At 41.4% G+C, this 23,659-nt stretch overlaps 1 protein-coding gene across 13 annotated transcripts in view; it reads left to right on the forward strand.

Moving 5' to 3' along the window:
* The window catches only part of TM2D1 (TM2 domain containing 1), a 49,103-nt gene extending 26,808 nt beyond the window's left edge, over positions 1-22,295 (forward strand). For 2 of the 13 annotated variants that reach the window (XR_016237317.1, XR_016237311.1), the window contains 4 exons: positions 7,000-7,194; positions 7,325-7,398; positions 21,062-21,192; positions 21,980-22,295. Coding sequence is in view for 3 of the 13 variants with exons in the window: in XM_089337303.1 (XP_089193429.1) it covers positions 7,325-7,398; positions 17,337-17,600 (338 nt within the window). In the remaining 10 variants the exon portion in view is untranslated. Of the gene's footprint in view, positions 1-252; positions 490-6,999; positions 7,195-7,324; positions 7,399-9,662; positions 9,775-17,336; positions 18,542-21,061; positions 21,193-21,979 lie in introns of those variants that run through there. The other 11 variants (XR_016237316.1, XM_051857699.3, XR_016237318.1 and 8 more) reach the window with 9 other exon arrangements.
* The last annotated feature ends 1,364 nt before the right edge of the window (positions 22,296-23,659 follow it).

The raw sequence follows: 23,659 nt of genomic DNA on the forward strand, positions 1-23,659 counted from the left end.
TTCATTCCATGTGGGTTTGATGGGAGTTGGGTGTCTGATAGCAGTACCTAAAATCAGTGTTAACCACTGACAAATAAAAGTCAAGTTTTAAAGTACTTTATACATTAATTTATTCAGTTAAACATTTCTTCAATGTTTAAAACTATATCAAGGAGGTTGGTGCTGTGGCGTAGTAGATCAAGCTGCTGCCTGCAGTGCTGGCATCCTATATGGGCACCAGTTCAAATCCTGACTGCTCTTCTTCCAATCCAGCTTTCTGCTATGGCCTGGGAAAGCAATAGAAAATGGCTCAAATCCTTGGGCCCCTGCACCTGCGTGGGAGACCCAAAAGAAGCTCCTGGCTTCAGATTCACCCAGCCCTGGCTGTTGCGGCCATTTGGGGAATGAACCAGCAGATGGAAGACTTCTTTCACCCTCTCTCTCTGCCTCTGCATCTCTGTAACTCCACCTTTCAAATAAATAAATAAATCTTTAAAAAAATAAAAAAAACTAGATTAAGTGCCTTAGAAATAATGAGGAAAAGCATAGTATATAGTTGTCATAAAGAAAATAAATATGAAATATGAATGTGTTGGTAGGCCAGTTTATGACAATCATAGCAAAATGCTGTTAGAACACAGAAAAAGGACTAATTTGAGTAGGCCTTGAAGTGTGAAAGACTTCTTAGATGAGGTGACATTTGAGCTGTGTATTGAAGGATGAAGAGATTAAAGAGGTTTAAGGCATTACAGGGAACAGCATGCGCAAAGCCGCAGGATATGATAGAGCAAGGCTATATGTTGAGAGAATAAGAATAATTTAGCCTTATGATGTAGGAAGAATGATGACAGGAGATAAAATTGACTGGAGGGAGGTAGCCTGCCGTCAGATTATAAAAGGCTTTAGTATCTTGCTATGGGAGTTTGGACTTTATCCTTTAGGCATCAGAAGGAATAAAAGTTTTAAAGCAAAGTATCATGGTCAGATTTATATTGGAAGAACGGTGGGAAATGACTTACATTGGAGCAAGACTCCTAGCAGAGTAAGCTGAAAAAGAGGTTGATGCAGTAGCCTGAGTATAACAATGTAACTACTCTTTTCTGTCATTTGTTATAGCAATCCTACCTTTTTCATAACACAGCTAAAGACCATACAGTATGCATGAAGGTTTCTGAGTTGCCAAAATAAATATGCTAGTCTGACCCCTTTATAGATGATGGGTAGGTGGATGGATGAAGAAACTACATTTATAATGAGGAAGTAACATGACACAGTGATTTACAATATATCCCAAGCCTTCTGATTTAGTCCCTACATTCTCTTTTATTCTCTCTCCAAGTGGACAGGACCACATGTATTTTTAAAAAAGACTTCTGGGCCGGCGCCGCGGCTCACTAGGCTAATCCTCCGCCTAGCGGCGCCAGCACACTGGGTTCTAGTCCCGGTCAGGGTGCCGGATTCTGTCCCGGTTGCCCCTCTTCCAGGCCAGCTCTCTGCTGTGGCCAGGGAGTGCAGTGGAGGATGGCCCAGGTGCTTGGGCCCTGCACCCCATGGGAGACCAGGAAAAGCACCTGGCTCCTGGCTCCTGCCATCGGATCAGCGCGGTGCGCCAGCCGCAGCGCGCCGGCCGCGGCGGCCATTGGAGGGTGAACCAACGGCAAAGGAAGACCTTTCTCTCTGTCTCTCTCTCCCACTGTCCACTCTGCCTGTCAAAAAAAAAAAAAAAGACTTCTAACATTAAATTTTTTAAAGATTAGGAAGGAAAGAGAAATGTTATTTTTTTCTTTAACACCTATTTTTAAGATTTATTTATTTATTTGAAAGGCAGAGTTACAGAGAGACAGGCAGAGAGGGAGAGAGAGAGTGAGAGAGAGAGAGAGAGAGAGATAGATAGATAGATTGATCTTCCATCTGCTGGTTTACTCTCCAAATGGCCATAAAAGCTAGGGCTGAGCTAGGCCAAAGCCTGAGCCAGAAGCTTCTTCTAGGTCTCTCATATGGGTGCAGGGACCCAAGGACTTGGGTCATCTTCCGCTGCTTTCCCAGGCACATTAGCAGAGAGTTGGATCAAAAATAGAGCAGCCAGGACTTGAATCAGCACCCATATGGCATGCCAGTACTGCACATGGTGGCTTCATCCTGAGAAACACTATTCCTTGGAGCAGCTTTTTCTGCAATGATATTAAATAATATATATTTTGTGTCTTTTTTTTTTTTTTTGGACAGGCAGAGTTAGACAGTGAGAGAGAGAGAGACAGAAAAGAAGGTCTTCCTTCTGTTGGTTCACCCCCTAAATGGCCACTACGGCTGGCATGCTGTACCGATCCGAAGCCAGGAGCCAGGTGCTTCCTCCTGGTCTCCCATGTGGGTGCAGGACCCAAGCACTTGGGCCATCCTCCACTGCCCTCCCGGGTCACAGCAGAGAGCTGGACTGGAAGAGGGGCAACCGGGACAGAATCGGCGCCCCAACTGGGACTAGAACCTGGAGTACTGGAGCTGCAAGTGGAGGATTAGCCTAGTGAGCCATGGCGCCGGCCTATATTTTGTATCTTTAATGATTTAGCCTAATTAGTGACTTTTTAGCTTCTTCTGTGTCAGGTAGACTACCCTGTCATATCAGTTAATGTTTCTGACTTTCTATGGCACATAATAATATGTTGATACATATTGTGAATTTTTTTCTTAGCCAATGAAACTCTGACTAATAAAGCTCTTTTATGTATAGTGAGTGACTGGTTAGTTTAAGACTAGGAGTTGACTGCTCCATTGCTCTCCAGTCTGTTATCAGCATAAATCAAAGACAACCTTTCAGTTTGAGGCTAGGAGTTGATACATTTGCAAATCTAATATGTAACATTTACTTAATGCTCAAATATGAATATTTATTTTTAAACTTTAAAAATTTATTATGACAATCATTGGATGTTGATTAATTCAATAAATACTTTGAATACTGTTTTAAGACAGCAGATAGCCTCATTCATCTGCATTTAGCTTATTGTAGTGTCTTATCTTCTATTTTCTCTATTCTGTTGAGTTTATGACTCTTTAAAAATGTCTTTCCATTTTTTAGTGGAGTCTTGGAGTAAGAGAAACTAAGTGGGCACGTCAAATTTGTTTTATCATTTTAAGCATTCAAATATTTTTATCAGTACCTTTTTTATATTTAAACTATTTTAATGTTAAGAATTTTAGTGTATTTTATCAGCTAACTTGACCTAAATGTGAAGATTAGAGTGTTGACTTAAAATTTTAAAATATTTTAAATTGAGTTTAGTAGTAATTATGTTTATTTTAATTATATTATTTTAAAAATTATTTTTAACTTAAGGTTGATTATCAAATATATTTTTAAGATGACAGTGGTAGGATTTATTAATTTTACTTTGTATTTTTTAAAATTTATTTGAGAGACAGAGAGACAGACAGCCCCCATATGCCTGTTCTCTCCCCAAATACCTACAATAGCTGGGGCTGGACCAGGCCAGTGTCAGAGGCTGGAAACTCATTCTGTGTCTCCCATGTGGGTAGCAGGGACCCAACTGTTTGAACCATCACTTTCTGCCTCATAGGGTGTACATTAAGAGGAAGCTGGAATCAGGAATAGAACTAGAACTCAAACCCAAGCACTGTGATAAAGGATGCAGGCATCCCAGCTGGCAGCTTAACCACCAGATCCAATTCCCACCCCAACAAACTGGGGTTCTGATGTAACTTGTATAATGATTCCTGCAATGGAATAGACATGTCTGTCAACTGACAGTTGCTTGTGTGTATGTGTGTGTGTGTGTGTGTAGTATGAATACTTAATATCTGCTTCCTTAATAATTTTATGTGTGTAATGTCGGGCAATATTTGCTTTCTGTTTCTGGCTTATTTCACTTAATACAATGTCTTCCAAGTTCATTCATGTTGTCAAAAATGATAAGATATCCTTCTTTTTTTTTGAGGCTGAATCTTATTCTCTGTGTATATGCATTCATGTCTGCTAGAATTTAAATATTTCCAAACCATATCTCTGATAAGGAGTTACTATCCAAGATATATAAGGGATTCAAAGGAGTTGATAGCAGAAGCAATGCAAATAAAAAATGGGTCAAGGACCTGAATAGACATTTTTCCAAGAAAGATATATAAAGGTATACAACAGGAACATAAAATGGTGCTTCACGTCATTAATCAACAGGGAATTGCACGTCAAAACCACAATGAAATACCACCTTGTATCTGTTAGGTTAGTTATTATAAAAAAGACAAGTGATAACAAGTGTTGGCAAGGATGTAGAGAAAAGAAAACCTTTAACCCTTGTACACTGTCGGTGGGAGTGTAAGTTGATACTTCCATTATGCAAGACAGTATGGAGGTTTCTCAAACATAGTACTGTCATATGATCCAGCCATCCCACTTCTGGGCAGTTACCCAAAGGAAAGGAAATCATTATCTTGAAGAGACACCTCGCCCATGTTGACTGCAGCATTATTCACAATAGCCACAGTATGGAACCATAGCTTGTGTACATTAATGGGAAAATGTCATTTCATTTGAGTAAATAATGTAAATCATGCAGATATGAAACGTTATGCCACAGCACCGGCCCTCTTCCTCCCTTTTTTTCGTTAGTCTTTGCAAAACATAATTTCAGTTCACTCGGTAATCACAGGGTTAATGTACCACTAACCATAATATTCATCAAATAAAAAATGTAAAGACCACAGTTCCACAGGAGTATGAATAAGGGCTAAAAACAACAATCAAATTACAAGATGTCTATTTCATTCCTGTACATTTTTGTATTCTATATTAACTAATACATATAAGAAAAAATATATGATGTTTGTCTTCTTGGGACTGGTTTATTTCACTAAGCATAATGGTCTCCAGGTATATCCATTTTATTGCAAAAGATAGGATTTCATTCTTTTTTATGGCTGAGTAGTATTACATATGTATATATACCAGATTTTCTTTACCCAGCCATCAGTTGCTGGACATCTGAGTTGATTCCATATCTTAGCTATTGTGAATAAACATGGGGTACAAGTAACTCTTTCATATGCTGATTTCATTTCCCTTGGGTAAATTCCCAGAAATGGGATGTCTGGGTCATATGGTAGATCTATTTTCAGATTTCTAAGGAATCTCCATACTGTCTTCCATAATGCTTGTACTATTAGTTTATATCATTGCCAGCATTTATTATTTTTTTATTTTTGGATGATAGCCATTCTAATGGGTAAGGTAAAACCTCATTGTGGTTCTTATTTGCATTCCCTTGACGGCTAGTGATTCCTGAGCATTTTTTCATGTGTCTGTTGGTCATTTGTATTTCATCCTTTGAAAAATGTGTGTTTATGTCCTTTGCTCATTTCTTGACTGGGTTATTATTATTGTTGTTGAGTTAGTTGAGCTTGTTATGGATGCTGAATATTAATCCTTTATCAGTTGCATATTTGCATATATTTTCTCCTATTCTGTTGGTTGCCTCTTTACTTTGTTGAGGTTCCTTTACAGTACAGAAGCTTATTAGCTTGATGTGATCCCATTTGTTTATTTCACTTTGATTTCAAAAAAAGACCTCTGGGTCTTTTCCAAGAAGTCTTTGCCCATGCCAATGTCTTGCAGAGCTTCCCTGATGTTTTCCTTTAGTAATTTTATGGTATCAGGTCATAGATTTAGATCTTTGCTTATTGCGATTTGATTTTTGTATGAGGTGTAAGTTAGAGGTCTTGTTTCATACTTCTGCACGCAGAAATCCAATTTTTCCAGCATCATTTGTTGAAGAGACTGTCCTTCCTCTAGGGATTTATTTTACATCATTTGCCCAAGGTTAGTTGGTTGTATGTGTGGATTAATTTCTAGGGTTTCTATTGTGTTCCACTGGTCTGCATGTCTATTTTTGTGCAGGACTAGGCTGTTGTGATTATAAATGCCCTGAAGTATGTCTTGAAATCTGGTACTGCCTCTGGGTTTGTTTTTGTTGTTTAAAATTGTTTTAGCTATTTGAGGTCTCTTGTGTTTACATATGAATTTTAGCATTGTTTTTTTTTTTATCTTTGTCTCTCTGTCTCTCTCTCACTATCTGTCAAATAAAAATAAAATTTAAAAAAAAACATGCAAAATGCAAAACTAGCATGTTTTGTTGTGCTCATCTTTAGCATTAAAACATAGATTTCCAAAGATTATCACTCTTTTGGAAGCAAGATGCTGCTTTTTCATAGTGATACTAATTTTTTTAAATAAGATTTCTTTATTTTTACTTGAAAAGCAGAGTTACAGAGTGGCTGAGAGAGAAGAGAGAGTGAGAGAGAGAGAGGGAGAGAGGTCTTCCAGCTGCTGGTTCACTCCCCAATTGGCCGCAACGGCCAGAGCTGCGCCAATCTGAAGCCAGGAGCCAGGAGCTTCTTCCAGGTCTCCCATGTGGGTGCAGGGACACAAGGACTTGGGCCATCTTCTACTGCTTTTCCAGGCCATAGCAGAGAGCTGGATCAGAAGTGGAGCAGCCGGGTCTCAAACTGGTGCCTATACATGATTCCTGCATTTCAGGCAGCAGCTTTACCCGCTACACCACAGTGCCAGCCCCGATATTCATTTTTAAATGTAAATATTTCCTTATGAAAATAACAGAGTATCTTTTTTTAAATTTAAATATTGAAAATCTTTGGTTATATTATCCCCTTTTTTTTGTTTGTTTGTTTTGAATTGCAAAGTTACTAGTTTGGACAGGCATATAACGTCATCATAGGACAAAGGAATTTGCAGGTTAAATTTTTCTGAGACCTGAAAGTATTCCTTTATAGGTGCAAACACAAAAAGAATAATTGAGACCTAATTACCACATCATTGTAGGACACTTGGGGTTTGGCAGACAACAACCTCAATATTAAATAATCTGTAGTTATAAAAAGCAGTTATGCAAACAGCAAAGCATCTGTAAGACACAACCTTTAATGAAACGAAAATAACAAAAAAAGTTTCAAATACAAAAACCTAATGTTTGTTCTCTTTATTTTATACCTAAGGAAATCCAATTGCCAAATTTATGTTTTAAGATGTAAAGTTTAAAGTTACTAACATAAAAGAGAGCACACTCAGAAAAGGAAGCATAAGCTGAAAGCATCTGGAAGCAAAGTCTTTTTGAAAGAATTTTTAATAGTAATGGTGGAACTAAAAATGGATCCTTCTTGATTTAGAAACACTTTTTTCTCATTTTTCAGGTGAATATTTGATTTTTAAAGTTTTGCTTTTATATTCTTTTTGTAAATATAATGGTTTATTGAAAATGGAAAACATTGCTAATGTTTTTTAGAATTTCCACGTTGTATATTACTTTGTCTTCTTTTCTAGGTTTGTTAAAGTTTTGCACTGTAGGGTTTTGTGGAATTGGGAGCCTAATTGATTTCATTCTTATTTCAATGCAGGTAAGTTCATTTCAATCTAAAGTTTAAACTGCTTTTACTTTCAAAATTGAATTGTCATCTCTCGGTGCATTTAAAAAAATATTTATCTGTACTTGAAAGGCAGAGCAACAGACAGAGGGAGAGAGACTGGGGTATCTTCCATCCTCTGGTTCTCTGCCCAAATGCCCTCTGGGCCAGGTCAAAACCAGGATACCAGAACTTCATCCAGGTCTCCCACAGGAATGGCAGGGGCTTAAGCCCTTAAACCATCATCTACCGCTTCCCAGGATGCATTACAGGAAGCTGGTTTGGAACCAGAGTAGCCAGGACTTGAACTTGCACTCTGATTATGGGATGCATAGTAGGTGGCTTTAACCTGCTATGCTAAAATTACGAAGAAGATAGGAGTGTTTGTTTCAATTTTTCTTCAGATGTTGAATCTAAGGGATGCTGGCCGTGTTTCCAGCTATCATTTCTCAGACTTCACCAAGTAGTAGTTCTAAAGAACACAACAAGTTCATAAAAAGGATCCCATGCTCAAATATGATTTGTCTGTGTGAGTGCAATTGGTTTGAAGAGTTGTTTTTCACTGATTAGCTTCTCATAATATGTAGTGAGTGTTTAAGAAGGATTCTGAATATTTCTCAAATTTACTTTTTCTTTTCCTGACATTCACAGTCACCTTGTCAGTGATCCTGTTGGGAAATTGATGGGACACTTGAAAGGCAGGTACAGAGGGGGGGGGGGGGTCTTCCATCCACTGATTCTTTCCCCAAAAGGTTTGCAAAGGCCAGAGTTGGGCCAGTCCAAAGCCAGGGTCCAGGAATTTCTTTTGAGTCTCCCACGTGAGTGCAGGGGCTTCTGCTGCTTTCCCAAGCACATTAGCAGGGAGCTGGATCAGAAGTGGAGCTTCTGGGACTTGAACTTTACCCATTACAGAACAACGCTGGCCCCTCTGATACACCTTTGGACATTGTAGAATCAGAAATAAGATTTTCTTTTGCACTGGACAGGCACTCAATACTAGTATTCTGTTGGTTGCAGATTACAGAAATTGAAATCCAGCAAGTGTAAGCAAAATTGAATGAGGGAATGTATACATACTCTGTGGAAAATCTAGGGGTGGGGATAGCCTGAGGCCTGTTTTTATGAACACATAAAAACAAATGATGTGTTCGGGACTCTACTCAGCTTCTCTGTATTAGCCTCATTTTCTTTTTTTTTTTTTTTTTTGACAGGCAGAGTGGACAGTGAGAGAGACACACAGAGAAAGGTCTTCCTTTGCCGTTGGTTCACCCTCCAATGGCCGCCGCGGCTGGTGCGCTGCGGCCGGCGCACCCCGCTGATCCGATGGCAGGAGCCAGGTGCTTCTTCTGGCCTCCCATGTGGGTGCAGGGCCTGAGCACTTGGGCCATCCTCCACTGCACTGCCTGGCCACAGCGGAGATCTGGCCTGGAAGAGGGGCAACTGGGACAGAATCCGGCGCCCCGACCGGGACTAGAACCTGGGGTGCTGGCGCTGCAAGGTGGAGGATTAGCCTAGTGAGCCGTGGCACCGGCCGTCCCTTAGCTTTTAAAAGTGACACCAGATGTTTTCTTTTAAAATATCCTGAACTGATTGTAGTTAATTCATGAAGATTTGTTTGTTAGGGAAAGAGAAGAATTTAACACAACAAATACTGCCAAACATGAGTTTAGTAGGCACTTATGGAGCACCTAATGTTTTCAGCAACTGCATCCATGTGCATTTAGCTCACCGTCTGTTTGCTCAGACAATATTTTTACTTCTTAATTCCGTCTACTTGCTGATATTGTTATACTCAAGAGGAAAGTAAAAATCTAGGAGATTCTGGTACCATACTGTGAGGAGGAGGCAGCATATGGACCAATAAGATACCAGAATTATACAAAGAAAATATTTGGTTTTAAAGTTGGAATTTTCCTATCTTTACTCATAAACATATGCCTAACCAAATATCTTGCCTTCTCTAACTCTGGGACAGGCAGTCAGGCGTAAAGAGGCTAAAGTACTTGTGTAAATATGCTTAGAATGAGTTTCTAAATTATACAAGGATCCAAGGAATTTAATGCTTATTTGGAATTCTTCTAATTAAGATATCTTTGAATCCTAACCATTTAGTTAATATTTTTATGCTAGGTTCTTTGATGATATGGTCTTTGCTTTGCTGCTTTAGTTAATAAATTATAGAACTGATTCGATTCAGCCACTGCTTCTTGGTACATGTATACCTGAACTTTTCACAATAAATAGTTCCTTTCTTAAAGATCTCCCAGGACTGGGATTCCGTCATATGAAGTAACCACTACTCAGAAAGATGAGAATATATAGAGGACAATTGGAAATATGTGATGAAATATAGAGAGTAGTAAGGAGGAGGTATGTTGGAGTTCTTTTTTTATTTTTTTTAAGATTTATTTATTTATTTGAAAGAGTTTTATGCCATTATTGGAAATGAGTTTAGGGAGTAACAATTTGCATATAATAGGTTGGGGCCCTTGCCCTAAAGCAACTTGCAATATAACTATCCCAAGACTGGTCTGATAATACATTCTACTTATTACCATAGAAAAAAATATGTTCTTGGTAAATGTGGGCTTTTTAAATTTCTTTTGAGAGCGAGCTCCTATCCTCTCATTCACTCCCCAGATATCCACAATGGCTTGGGCTGCCATGGCTGAAGCCATGAACCAGGACTTTAATCAAGGTCTCCCACATGGGTGACAGGCACCCAATTACTGGAACCCACTACTGCCTTGGCAGGGTCTGCTTTAGTGGGAAGCTGGAGCCGGGAGCTAGAGCTGGGTTTCAAATTCAGGTACTCTAATATGGGACATATTAACCATTAGGCTAAACGCCCACCACATCGAAATTCAGACTTTTTAAAAAAATATTTGTATTTATTTTATGTTGTATAAATTATTTGAATTTTACAAAAACTTTTAAAAACCTAAGCTTTTCAGTTTAGAGCGATAATGTGACCAGACCTATAGTTTCACTTCTGAGTAACCCAATCTGTTTTGTCAAAGATGTGTGCTGTTTGCCATTAGAACAGGTGAAACAGAGTCTCCCCTGGAGTTCCTATAGAAAGCACAATTGTGGGCCGGCGCCGCGGCTCACTAGGCTAATCCTCCGCCTAGCGGCGCCGGCACACCGGGTTCTAGTCCCGGTCGGGGCGCCGGATTCTGTCCCGGTTGCCCCTCTTCCAGGCCAGCCCTCTGCTGTGGCCAGGGAGTGCAGTGGAGGATGGCCCAGGTGCTTGGGCCCTGCACCCCATGGGAGACCAGGAAAAGCACCTGGCTCCTGGCTCCTGCCATCGGATCAGCGGTGCGCCGGCCGCAGCGCGCCGGCCGCGGCAGCCATTGGAGGGTGAACCAACGGCAAAGGAAGACCTTTCTCTCTGTCTCTCTCTCTCACTGTCCACTCTGCCTGTCAAAAAAAAAAAAAAAAGAAAGAAAGCACAATTGTGCTGATTTCAATCTTCTGGCTTCTAGAACTGGACATTTTTATCGTTCTATTTCATAAAACTTGTTACAGCTTTCTTAGGAAACTTGTACAGGGGAATATGAGTTGCTTTCTTAGGGGTTTTAGAATTATTTACACAAGGACCATTGAAACCCTTTAAGATGCTAAATCACTTAAGACCTGTAGCAATCTGTTGGCTCATCCATTGGAATGAAGTGTGTAGGTGATCATTTTTCCTATAGATCCCAGAAATCTGACCCTGCTTACTTTGTTTTAAGAATGTTAAATTTAATTTTTTAATTTTTAAATTTATTTGAGAGAAAGGTCTTTCATCTGCTGGTTTACTTCCCAAAATGCCTGCAACAGCCAGGGCTGGGGCAGAATGAAGTCAGAAGCACAGAACGCAATCCATGTCTCCCGTATGGCAAGGACCGAAGTACTTGAGCTGTCGCTGGTGCCTCCCGGGGTGTGCATTAGCGGGAAGCTAGAATTGGAAGCAGAGCTGGGACTTAAACACAGGCACTCCAGTATGAGATGCAAGCATCACAAGTAGTATCTTTTTTTTTTTAATCTAAAGACTTATTTATTTTATTTGAAGGGGAGAGTGACACAGAGAGAGGGGGAGAGGTAGAGGGAAATCTTCCATCCACTGGTTCACTCCTCAAATGGCCACAATGGGTGGAGCCATGCCAAACCTAAGCCAGGGCTTAGGAGCTTCTTCCAAGTCTCCCCCATAGGTGCAGGGACCAAAGGACTTGGACTATCTTCTGCTGGCTTTCCGGGTGCATTAACAGAGAGCCGGATCAGAAGTGGAGCAGCTAGGACTCAAACTGGTGCCCAAATGGGATGCCGACGCTACAGACACCAGCTTAACTTGCTATTCCACAGCACTGGCTCTCAAGGGGTATATTAACTGCTATAACAAATATACACCCCTGCCCCAGTTTGTTGAATATAAATACTTTATACTGCAGAATTTGGCTTCAGGTTGTGACTTAACAGAGAAATAAACTAATAATTTTAATTTTCATTCTCTCTTCTATGAACAAATGGATATGCACATATTTACAGAGTGAAAAATTTCCCAGCTTTATGATATTTTAATTAATATAATAATACGAAATTTTCTAATTGGCACATTTATATGTATATGAAAGGCTTAAAATAGATTATTTTTTATGTTGGTGAGGGAATGTGAATTTGAATGATTAAAACTTTTACAGCTGATAATTTCCTTAAAAATTAAATGGAGAGAACAATTTCTTCCTAGGATAATTCATAGAGAATTATACTGGAGAGGCCCGTGCCGTGGCTCACTAGGCTAATCCTCCGCCTGCAGCGCCGGTACCCCAGATTCTAGTCCCGGTGGGGCGCCAGATTCTATCCTGGTTGCTCCTCTCAGTCCAGCTCTCTGCTGTGGCCCAGGAAGGCAGTGGAGGATGGCCCAGGTCCTTGGGCCCTGTACCCGCATGGGAGACCAGGAGGAAGCACCTGGCTCCTGGCTTCGGATCGGCGCAGCGCACCAGCCGTGGCAGCCATTTGGAGGATGAACCAATGGAAGGAAGACCTTTCTCTCTGTATCTCTCTCTCTCACTGTCTAACTCTGCCTGTCAAAAAAGAAAGAAAGAAAGAGAGAGAAAGAGAGAGAAAGAGAGAGAAAGGAAAGAAGGAAGGAAGGAAGGAAGGAAGGAAGGAAGGAAGGAAGGAAGGAAGGAAGGAATAAAATTATATTGGGGGGCCAGCATTTCGGCATAGAAAATTAAGTTACCACCTGTGGTGCCAGCATCCCATATGGGCAATGGCTTGAGTCTTGGCTGTTCTTCTTCTGATCCAGCTGCCTGCTAATGTGCCTGGGAAAGCAGCGGAAGATGGCCCAAGTGCTTGGGTCTCTTCACCCATGTGGGAGACCTGGAAGAAGCTCTTGGCTCCTGGCTTCAGCCTGGTGCAGCTCTGGCTGTTGCAGCCATTTGGGGAGTGAACCAGTGGATGGAAGATCTCTCTCTCTCTCTCTCTCTCTGGAACTCTGCCTTTCAAATAAATAAAATAAATCTTTTTTTAAAAAGAAACAAAAGTATGTTCACAGGTTGTAGAGGCCTAAGCTGAGTTGTTTATGTTTAAATGTTGTAGTAATAGCAGACATTATAACTTAAAAAGTATCATATAGACTAGCTTGTTCTATTCCTTATTATGTAGATAAGAACAGCTGAGATCCAGAGAGGATTAAGGTATATGAACCTATAGCTAGTTAACAGCAATTTTCTCTTCCAAGTTTCCTTTCATTCTATTTTTTTAAAGATTTATTTATTTGTTTGAAAATCAGAGACACAGAGAGATCTTCCATCTGCTGTCACTACCCCGAATAACCACAATGGCCAGGGATGAGCCAGGCCAAAGAGCCTGGAGCTTCTTCCGGGTCTCCCACGTGGGTGCAGAGGCCCAAGTACTTGGACCATCTTCTGCTGCTTTTCTAGGCACATTAGCAGGGAGCTAGATTGGAAGTGGAGCAGTGGGGACACGAACTGGTGCCCATAATGGGATGCTGGCACCACAGGCAGCAACTTAACCTGCTATTGCCACAACACTGACCTTTAATCTAATGTTTTACCAAACTTGATTTAATTTGATTGCCTTTGGGGCAGCTTTTCAGGTTGTTTTGGCAGAGAAGAGCAACTGGTGTTGTGCTTTAGTAGTCTTGCAGTTGTCCATAGAAGGTATTAGACGGCCGGCGCCGTGGCTCACTAGGCTAATCCTCCACCTGAGGCACCGGCACACCGGGTTCTAGTCCTGGTCGGGGTGCCGGATTCTGTCCCGGTTGCCCCTCTTCCAGGCCAGCTCTCTGCTGTGGCCCGGGAGTGCAGTGGAGGGTGGCCCAAGTGCTTGGGCCCTACACCCCATGGGAGACCAGGAGAAGCATCTGGCTCCTGGCTTCGGATCAGCGTGGTGCGCCGGCCGAAGTGCGCCAGCCGCGGCGGCCATTTGAGGGTGAACCAATGGCAAAGGAAGACCTTTCTCTGTGTCTCTCTCTCTCTCACTGTCCACTCTGCCTGTCAAAAAAAAAAAAAAAAAAAAAAAGGGAGGTATTAGAAACAAGTGTTGGGGCCTGCACTGTGGCGTAGCGGGTAAAGCCACTGCCTGTAGTGCCAGCATCCCATATGGGTGCCAATTTGAGTCCCAGCCGTTCCACTTCTGCACCAATGTGGCTCTTGGCTTCGGATTGGTACAGCTCCAGCTGTTGCGGCCAACTGGGGAGTGAACCAAAGGATGGAAGACCTCTCTCTTTCTGTGTGTGTGTGTGTGTGTAACTCTTTCAAGTAAGTAAATCTTAAAAAAAAAAAAAAAGAAATGCATTGTTTGGGATTTGGGTTACAAGTAGCAGTTATGTGGTTTATTAAATAAAATGTAGGCATGTGCTATTACCTCAGTGTGTGTTCCTTTTTTCTTTTTTTAAGGCTTATTTATTTATTTGAAAGGCAGAGTTGCAGATAGAGGAGGAAAGACAGAGAGAAAAGAGAAGTCTTCCATCCACTGGTTCACTCTCCAAATGGCTATACCAGCCAGGGCTGGGCCAAATCAAAGCCAAGAGCTTCATCAGGGTCTCCCACGTGGGTGCAGGGGCACAAGCACTGGGTCATCTGCTGCTGCTTTCCCAGGCACATTAACAGGGAGCTGGATCAGAAGTGGAGCAGTGGGGGCTGAAATTGGCTCCCATATGGGATATTGGCATCGCAGGCCATGGCTTTACCTGCTACCCACAATGCTGGCCCCTACCTCAGTGTCTTAATTGTTGTAGCTTTTTAGAATATATTTTCAGAATTTTCTAAACTGTTCTTTATTTTTTCTTATTTTAACTTTAGAATAAATATGTTAAATCCCAAACTAAAAAACAAAAAGGTGGGACATAAGGTAATTCTAAAATATATTAGTTCAGAATGAAAAGAAAAAATGAAGGATTTCAATCCATCCAGTCTTCCCTTGCTGTCTCCTTGCCTCTTTCTTGCCTTCTTTTCTTCTTTTCTTTCCCATCTTTAGGTCCTCTGGTTAGCATTATTTCCTTCAATGGTCCCTTCCAGGCACAGAAATTCTTCTGTTTTACTCTCATACATGTCTCTTAAAGAATAAATAAGTGCCTGGTTTTCTTTCACACATTTCTTTTTAAGAGTGAATAAGTTCCCAAATGACCTTATCTCAAAGTATTGGCCGGAATTCTGTTACGTTCCCAGGCTGAACCAGTCTGTTGAAAGAGCAATGGAATTATCCATCTCAGAACTGGTTGTTGAAGAACCAGAATCCATAGTTTGATGAGAAGGAAATGCTGTAATGAGATTGCTAACTTAGATACAAAAAAGTACCATGTGTAGCGGGTCATAAAATTGTAATCGTAGGGGCAGTCTTCTCTACAGGTGCTAGGAGAGGATGCAGTGGGGAAGGAGGAGGAACCAACACTTCAAGTAAGTTAACTGCTACCTTGGCAAGACATCTACACCCTAATCAGTTTTTAGTTAAACAATGAAATTTCCTATGAGACTCAAATAAACCTTAGGTGGGCTTATTAGAAATCCTTGATGTTAAGATGTTACCCAATCATAGGATCCTTTTTTGATGTAGGGGAAAAAAAAAAAAGGACAATTTAGGCCTCTTTCTGCTAGCTGTGCTTTACCTTTGTTTCCCTCATTCTGGTCTCAGAACATTCTATAACTTCTCATTGCACAGTTCTTCTGTTTCTTGGCTTAATGTTCATAGTTTGCTCTGTGACATTGGCCACTAAAAAGGCTTTAAGTTTCGATTTCATAAATATCAAACCAAATTAATTAAATCTTTTGAAAGTAAATCAAATAGCACCTGACATGATGTGTAGCACGTATATGGTTAGTATTATTTGAATATTAACATTCATTGTTCACTAGTATAAGCTCCCTGTTGGCAGAGGTGGTTCACTATTGTGTATGTAATACCTAGCACAGTACCTGGAATACTGTGGAATTTAAATATTTGTTGGGTAATTTTTAGGGCCAAATTCATCTTTCTGTAAATTTTTATTTATTTGAGAGGCAGAGTTACAGATAGAGAGGAAGAGACAGAGAGAAAGTCTTCCATCCGCTGGTTCACTCTCCAAATGGCCACAATGGCTGGAGCTGGGCTGATCTGAAGCCAGGAACCAGGAGTTTCCTCCCGGTCCCCCACATGGGTACAGGGGCCCAAGCATTAGGGCCATCTTCCACTGCCTTCCCAGACCATAGCAGAGAGCTGGACTGGAAGTGGACGTGGAGCAGCCTGGTCTTGAACTGGCACATGTATAGGATACTGGTGTTGCGGGTGGTGGATTAATCGCTGTACACAGTGCCAGCCCCAGCAGCTTTCTTCATACTGTGCTGATATAACCCGTAGAAGTTAAATTTTATTTTTAAAGTTTCCCAAGCTACATGCTGGATCTCCTTCTCCATCTCCTTCTTCTCCCTCCCCCTCTCCCTCTCCCTCTCCCCTCCCCCCTTGCCCCTTTTCTTCCCCCCCTTCCCTCTCCTTCTCTCTCCTCTTCCTTCTTTTTCCTCCCCCCTTCTCTCCCTCCTCCTGCTCCTCCTTGCCTACAACTTTAAAAACTTTAATCAGTGGGGTCTAACCAGCCTGCCTGTGACTTCATTGCTTGCTTGCTTGCTCTCTTTCTTTCTTTTTTTTTTAAGATTTATTTTATTTCTTGAAAGACAAAGTTACAGAGAGAGGTAGAGCCAGAGAGAGAGAGGTCTTCCATCTGCTAGTTCACTCTACACATGACCACAATGGCCAGAGCTGAAGTGATCCGAAGCCAGGAGCTTCTTCCGGTCTCCCACGTGGGTGCAGGGGCCCAAGGACTTGGGCTATCTTCTATTGCTTTTTCAGGCCTTAGCAGAGAGCTGGATTGAAAGTAGACCAGCCAGGTTCGAACCGGCGCCCATATGGGATGCCAGCACTGCAGGCCTCGGCTTTAATCTGCTGCGCCACAGCGCCAGCCCCTCATTTCTTTTTTCAAAAGAGATTTGTTTATTTATTTGAAAGAGTGACAGAGAGGTGAGGAGATAGGGACAGAGGGATCATCCATCTGTTGATTTACTCCCAAACTGCTCATAATAGCCAGGGTAGGCCAGGCCTACCAGGAGCCAAGAGCTCCATCATAGTTTGCCATTTGGACAGCAGGAACCCAAGTATTTGGCCATCATCTGCAGCCTCCCCAGGTGCATTAATAGGAAGCTGGATCAAGAGTGTAGAGTAGCAGAAATTCAAACTATGTGGACTGTAGGCATTGCAAGCCATTTTTTAACCCTCTATACTACAATGCCCACTCCTTATTTTTATTTTTAACTGATGCATAAGGATTGTACATATTTATAGGATACATGTATGCATTATATGATGTTCAAATCAGGGTAAACATATCTATCTCATAATTATCATTTCTTTACGATAAACAGCATTGATAATCCTTTCTTCTATTTTTTCCCCCAAAGATCATTAATTTATTTGAAAGGCAGAATTACAGAGAGAGGAAAGACAGAGTCTGCTGGCTTACTTCCCAAATGGCTGCATATGAGATCCAAATGGGGCTGGACCAGATCAAAACCAGGAGCCAGCAGCTTCATTGCATCTCCCACGTTGGTGGCAGGGGCCAAAAGACTTGGACCATCTTCTGTTGTTTTTCCAAGCACATTAACAGGGAGCTGGACTGGAAGTGGAACAGCTGGGACTCGAATAGCACTCATATAGGGTGTTGATATCACAGGCTTGTTTTTTTTTAGGAAAATATATACTACATTATCATTTATAGTTATCCTGTGGAACAGAATGCTATTTATAACTTAGTTTCTTTAAACTTTATTTATTTTCATTTCATTTGACAGGCAGAGATAGAGATCTTCTATCCACTGGTTCATTTCCCAGTTTACAGTAGCTGAGACTAGGCCAGAAGCCCAGAACTCAATCCATGGTCTCCACTTGAGCAATAGGGACTCAAGTACTTGAGCCATCATCTGCTTCTACCCAGGGCACATCTTAAGCAGAGAAGCCAAGATTTGAACCCAGGCTTTTAGATAGGGGATGCAGGCATCCCAAACAGCATCTTCACTGTCATGCCAATTGCCCGCCTTAACTTAATACCTTTTGATGAACAGTTCCTTTTTTACCCTTACCTGCTCTCTGCAGCTTCTTGCAACCACCATTCTATTCTCAACATCTGAGAGAACTTTTTGAGACTACTTGTCTTTCTGTGCTTGGCTTATTTCATTCAACATAATAATCTCCAGTTCCTTCCATGTGGTAGCAAATGACAAGAGTTCATCGTTTTTATGGCTGCATAATATTCCATTATATTTATGTGCCACATTTTCTTTATCCATTCATCAGTTGATGGGCACTAAGATTATTTCTGTTTCATGGCTGTTGTATTCAGTGCTACAGTAAATGTGCAAGCACAGAAGTCTCTTCGACCTGTTGTTCACTTTCATTGGATTAATACCCAGTAGTAGGATTGGTGGATTATATTGTAGTTTTATTTTTAAATATCCTTTTTTTTTTTTTTTTTTGACAGGCAGAGTGGACAGTGAGAGAGAGAGACAGAGAGAAAGGTCTTCCTTTTGCTGTTGGTTCACCCTCCAATGGCCACCACGGCTGGCGTGCTGCGGCCAGCACATCGCGCTGATCCGATGGCAGGAGCCAGGTGCTTCTCCTGGTCTTCCATGCGGGTGCAGGGCCCAAGCACTTGGGCCATCCTCCACTGCCTTTCTGGGCCACAGCGGAGAGCTGGCCTGGAAGAGGGGCAACCGGGACAGAATCCCGCACCCCGACCGGGACTAGAACCCAGTGTGCCGGCGCCGCTAGGTGGAGGATTAGCCTATTGAGCCACAGCGCTGGCCTAAATACCCATTTTTAAATTGAATTATTTGCTTTTTTGCTATTCAGTTGTTAGAGCCTTATATATTCTGGTTACTAACCTATTGTCAGATGAATAACTTGTACATATTTTCTCCCTTTCTCTTTATTGATTATTTCCTTTGTTGTATAGAGGATCTTTAGTTTGATGATGTCCCTTTTGTCTATTTTGCTTTTGTTCCCTGTGCTTTTTGGATCTGATTCCCAAAATTGCTTGCCCATTCCAATGCTGTGAAGCATTTCCCTTGTTTTCTTCTAGTGGTTTCATAGTTTCACATCTTACATTTAGATCTTTAATCCATTTAGAATTGATTTTTTTTTTTTTTTTTTTTTGACAGGCAGAGTTAGACAGTGAGAGAGAGAGAGACAGAGAGAAAGGTCTTCCTTTTCTGTTGGTTCACCCCCCAAATGGCCACTATGGCTGGCATGCTGCAGCCGGTGTGCTGTGCTGATCCAAAGCCAGGAGCCAGGTGCTTCTCCTGGTCTCCCATGCGGGTGCAGGGCCCAAGGTCCTGGGCCATCCTCCACTGCCTTTCTAGGCCACAGCAGAGAGCTGGACTGGAAGAGGAGCAACCGGGACAGAATCTGGTGCCCCAATGAGGACTAGAACCCGGGGTGCCGGTGCCACAGGCAGAGGATTAGCCAAGTGAGCTGCGGCACCGGCCTAGAATTGATTTTCACAATGGTGAGAGAGAGGGGTTTAGTTTCAGTCCAGAAAAACTTGATGTTTAATTTTTCTAGTACCATTTATTGAAAAGATTGTCCTTTCTCCCATGCATGTTCAAAAACTTGTTTTAAAAGTCCATACCCTGTGCATATTTTTAAATTGACATTTGGGTTTTTCATCATAAATTTAAGTAGTTGTAAAGAATGTAATTCTAGTTTGCAAAATATTGACATATTTATATAAAACTGTTGCAACAATTTTCGAATATATCCAACAGAATATAAATGCTGAAGGATTTTAAATATCATCAACTTTGAAAATATATGAATATACCCTTCACAAACCATTTTATTTTTTATACTGTATCTTTTCCTTGAATTTTTATGTGTTCCCTACCTTCCACTGAGTTTTATCCTAATGTAATATATTTTTATGCTTGAAAACTTCCTACTGATGATCTTATTTACTAAAATTAAAACATTTAAAATTTCTGTGATTTCTGGATTGAATTATTAATAATGTACAGTTGGTCAAAACATTAAGAGGTTATAAATTCACCGAATTATTTTTAAGCAAAAGGAAAATACTGGGAATGCACCTCTTGAGCAAGATATGGCAAAACATGTTTTTTCCTTTGGACCTTTGATTAAAGGAGAGTTCCTGGGGCTGGCTGGTGTTGTGATGAAGTGGGTTAAACTGCTGCATGCATTGCCAACATTCCAAATCTGAGTACCAGTTCTAGTGCCAGCTACTCTGTGTCCAGTCCAGCTTCCTACTAGTACACATGTGAAGGCAGTAGAAGATGACCCAAGTGCTTTGTCCCCTGCCACCCATGTGGGAGATGTGGATGGCCTTTCTGGCTCCTGGCTTTGGTCTGTCCCAGACCTGATTATTTTGTAGCCATTTGTAGAATGAACCAGTAAAGAGAATCTGGGTACACATACATCTTGGTAGATCTTTGTCAATCCTTAGGGCTACAGTTTGAGGATTTCTACAGATTATATTAACTGGATTGTCACAGATGTGATTTAGTGGACACGATGATTGTAGTGAGTGTGTGTTGTGTGTGCTGTCTCTTTTCCATTCCAGATGGTTCTGTCAGGACTGTCAGTCATACTGCCTCATCAACCACAGGCAGACTGGCCTAGCCAATCATATTAATCCTATTCCCTCGGATCAGTAATTTGTCCAACAGTAGGCATAAAGTCCAAGCAGATCAATGAAAGTCTTCCCCTGGAGTTGGCATAGAAACACTGGGGAAGAAAATTTTACTTCCTGTCAGGAGCTGCTGAACTAGCGATGTGTGAATTTAGAGCTGCCTGGCAATCACTTGAGAGTGCGTGTTTGAAGAATGAAGACAGGCAGAGCTAAGCAAAGCAAAGGGGCAGGAAGGTCAAACCAGGGGCACCATGGGCAGAATTCAGTCCTTGAGGGTTTGATTCATATAGTGTTTTGATCCTGTATTCTTTTGATGCCTCTATTTTCAGCTACATGATCCACTAAATTACCTTTTCTGCTTAATTTTGAGTTGGATTTTTGTTGCTACTGAAGTAATTTTATTAACAACCTAGAAAAGTAAGCTCAAATTATTGTGAGCTATCTTTTTTAAAATGAATAATTTTGAATATTTGTATCTTCTAGATTGTTGGACCTTCAGATGGAAGTAGTTATATTATAGATTATTATGGAACAAGACTTACAAGACTGAGTATCACTAATGAAACATTTAGAAAGACACAGTTGTATCCATAAATCATTTAAAAAAAGAAATGGTAAGTGATGTGTATATCTAATCTTAATTATAGTATATTGTTCACATAAAGTTATAAGGATTTTGCAACCACAGGAAATTTTAAGAGATCGATTAGTTGTGAACTTATCATTTTGCTGATCAGAAAGCTCAGGTATACTTATGGGGAGGGGAGGTCCTCCATCTACTGGTTCACTCCCTAAATGGTGGCAATGGCTGGAGTTGGGCTGATCTGATGCTAAGAGCCAGGAGCTTCTTCTAGGTCTCCCATGTGGGTGCAGGGGCCCAAGGACATGAGCTATCCTCTGCTGTTTTCCCAGGCACATTAGCAGGGAGCTAAATCAGAAGTGGAGTAGCCAGGACTTGAACTGGCGCCCATATAGGATACTGGCACTGCAGACTGTGGCTTTACCTACTATGCCACAGTGCCAGCCCCATGTTTCTCCTCCTTTATGAGAAGAGTTATGTAGCTTGACATAACTTTATTATTCATACTGTGAATTAAGCATTTTTAAAAACTATATAGATTGTTTTTAAACTATAGTGAGGAAAAAAACAAGCAAATCCAGTTTAAAAAGTGATTCTATTCTCTTTCATCTATTGTGTATTTAATTAGAATTCCAGTCCCAGATTTGAAATTTAAAACTTGAAGAGTCCATTGAGAAGGCAGGTATCTCCCTATACTATGTAGAATTGCCAAGAGTAAGAAAAGATGTCTTAAGTGAAGTGTTAAAAAGTATCTCTGTGATAACCTCTTTAGATTTTAAAAATATGCTGTGTTTTAATGCATTTCTTTTTTTCTGTTTTAGGATTTGGGTCTCCTTGATTTTAGTAGAGAACTCCCAGTATATGGATTTCCAGATTTTCCTTCTTCATATATCCACTCTATGGATTCCATTTGATTTTTTGTTGCTGTGTTGATTATTTTTGTTTTGTTAATTTAGTCAGAAGTATATGATTATGAGATTTGATAGGACTTTGAAAGCTGTATAATAGTCTTTCTGAGGCTACTGTCTCTATGAGATAGATAGCTTATTACTCTGATATTCTTTAATGTCTTTTACAAAGGCAAATTGCCACTTATAATTTTTTGCTTCTGAAAAATAAAAGTATAACTTATTCACATATTTTAGTGCATTATTATTAAGAAAATCTTCTTAATTGTTGAGTGTAGCTGCCTTGTACATTTTGATCCTTCAGAGCGCTTCGTCTGTGTTTTGAAGAAATGCTATTTATGTTGCCCAGTACTACATTCTTGTGTGGTGACAACTCACCTGTTTCTTTTTCTTTTCTTTTCTTTTCTTTTTTTTTTTTTTACAGGCAGAGTGGACAGTGAGAGAGAGAGACAGAGAGAAAGGTCTTCCTTTGCCGTTGGTTCACCCTCCAATGGCCACCGTGGCTAGCGCGCTGCGGCCGGCGTGCTGCGCTGATCTGAAGGCAGGAGCCAGTTGCTTCTCCTGGTCTCCCATGGGGTGCAGGGCCCAAGCACTTGGGCCATCCTCCACTGCACTCCCTGGCCACAGCAGAGAGCCGGCCTGGAAGAGGGGCAACTGGGACAGAATCCGGTGCCCCGACTGGGACTAGAACCCGGTGTGCCGGCGCCGCAAGGCGGAGGATTAGCCTAGTGAGCCGTGGCGCTGGCCTCACCTGTTTCTTTTGCAGCTCTCAGATCTGCCTTTAGCTTAGTATTTAGGAAGCTAACGATCATCATGGACATTTCTGGCATTCATCAGGCCTCTGAAGTGTGAACTTTTCCCTATGTTGCTTTGGGAGTCATGCAGTAGCTTTTGGAAGAGCAGTTGCTGACTCATCTAGCTCACTGCAGTTATATTTGAAGCTGGATGGACAAAGTGGGAACACCAAATAGATGATCAATGTCTTCCATCTTTGAGCACCCCAGACAGATGCCAGCACAGATACCTTAAGTGACACCCAGTGTCTGAGGAAACCAACATCTGTACATTAGCACCAGCCTTTTCTTTTGGTTCAGCAGTGTTTTAAGAAGATGAAAATTTTGGCCAGCGCTGCGGCTCAATAGGCTAATCCTCCACCTTGCGGCGCCAGCACACCGGGTTCTAGTCCCGGTCGGGGCGCCGGATTCTGTCCCGGTTGCCCCTCTTCCAGGCCAGCTCTCTGCTGTGGCCAGGGAGTGCAGTGGAGGATGGCCCAAGTGCTTGGGCCCTGCATGCCATGGGAGACCAGGAGAAGCACCTGGCTCCTGCCTTTGGATAGGCGTGGTGCGCCGGCCGCGGTGGCCATTGTGGGGTGAACCAACGGCAAAGGAAGACCTTTCTCTCTCTCTCTCTCTCTCACTGTCCACTCTGCCTGTCAAATAAAAAAAAAGGTGAAAATTTTATGTCCTCATAATGCTACCCATTTTTAAAATTTTTTTTTCTATACAAGGTAGAAGAGTTTTAAGATGGACTAAATGGTAATGGCTCTTTATAACAGTCTTTATTCTCCCCTGTTGGGAGGGAAAATGAGATGGG

This window comes from Oryctolagus cuniculus, chromosome 7 (assembly GCF_051225735.1).
Source record: "Oryctolagus cuniculus isolate XC-2025 breed Fujian yellow rabbit chromosome 7, ASM5122573v1, whole genome shotgun sequence".
NCBI lineage: Eukaryota > Metazoa > Chordata > Mammalia > Lagomorpha > Leporidae > Oryctolagus > Oryctolagus cuniculus.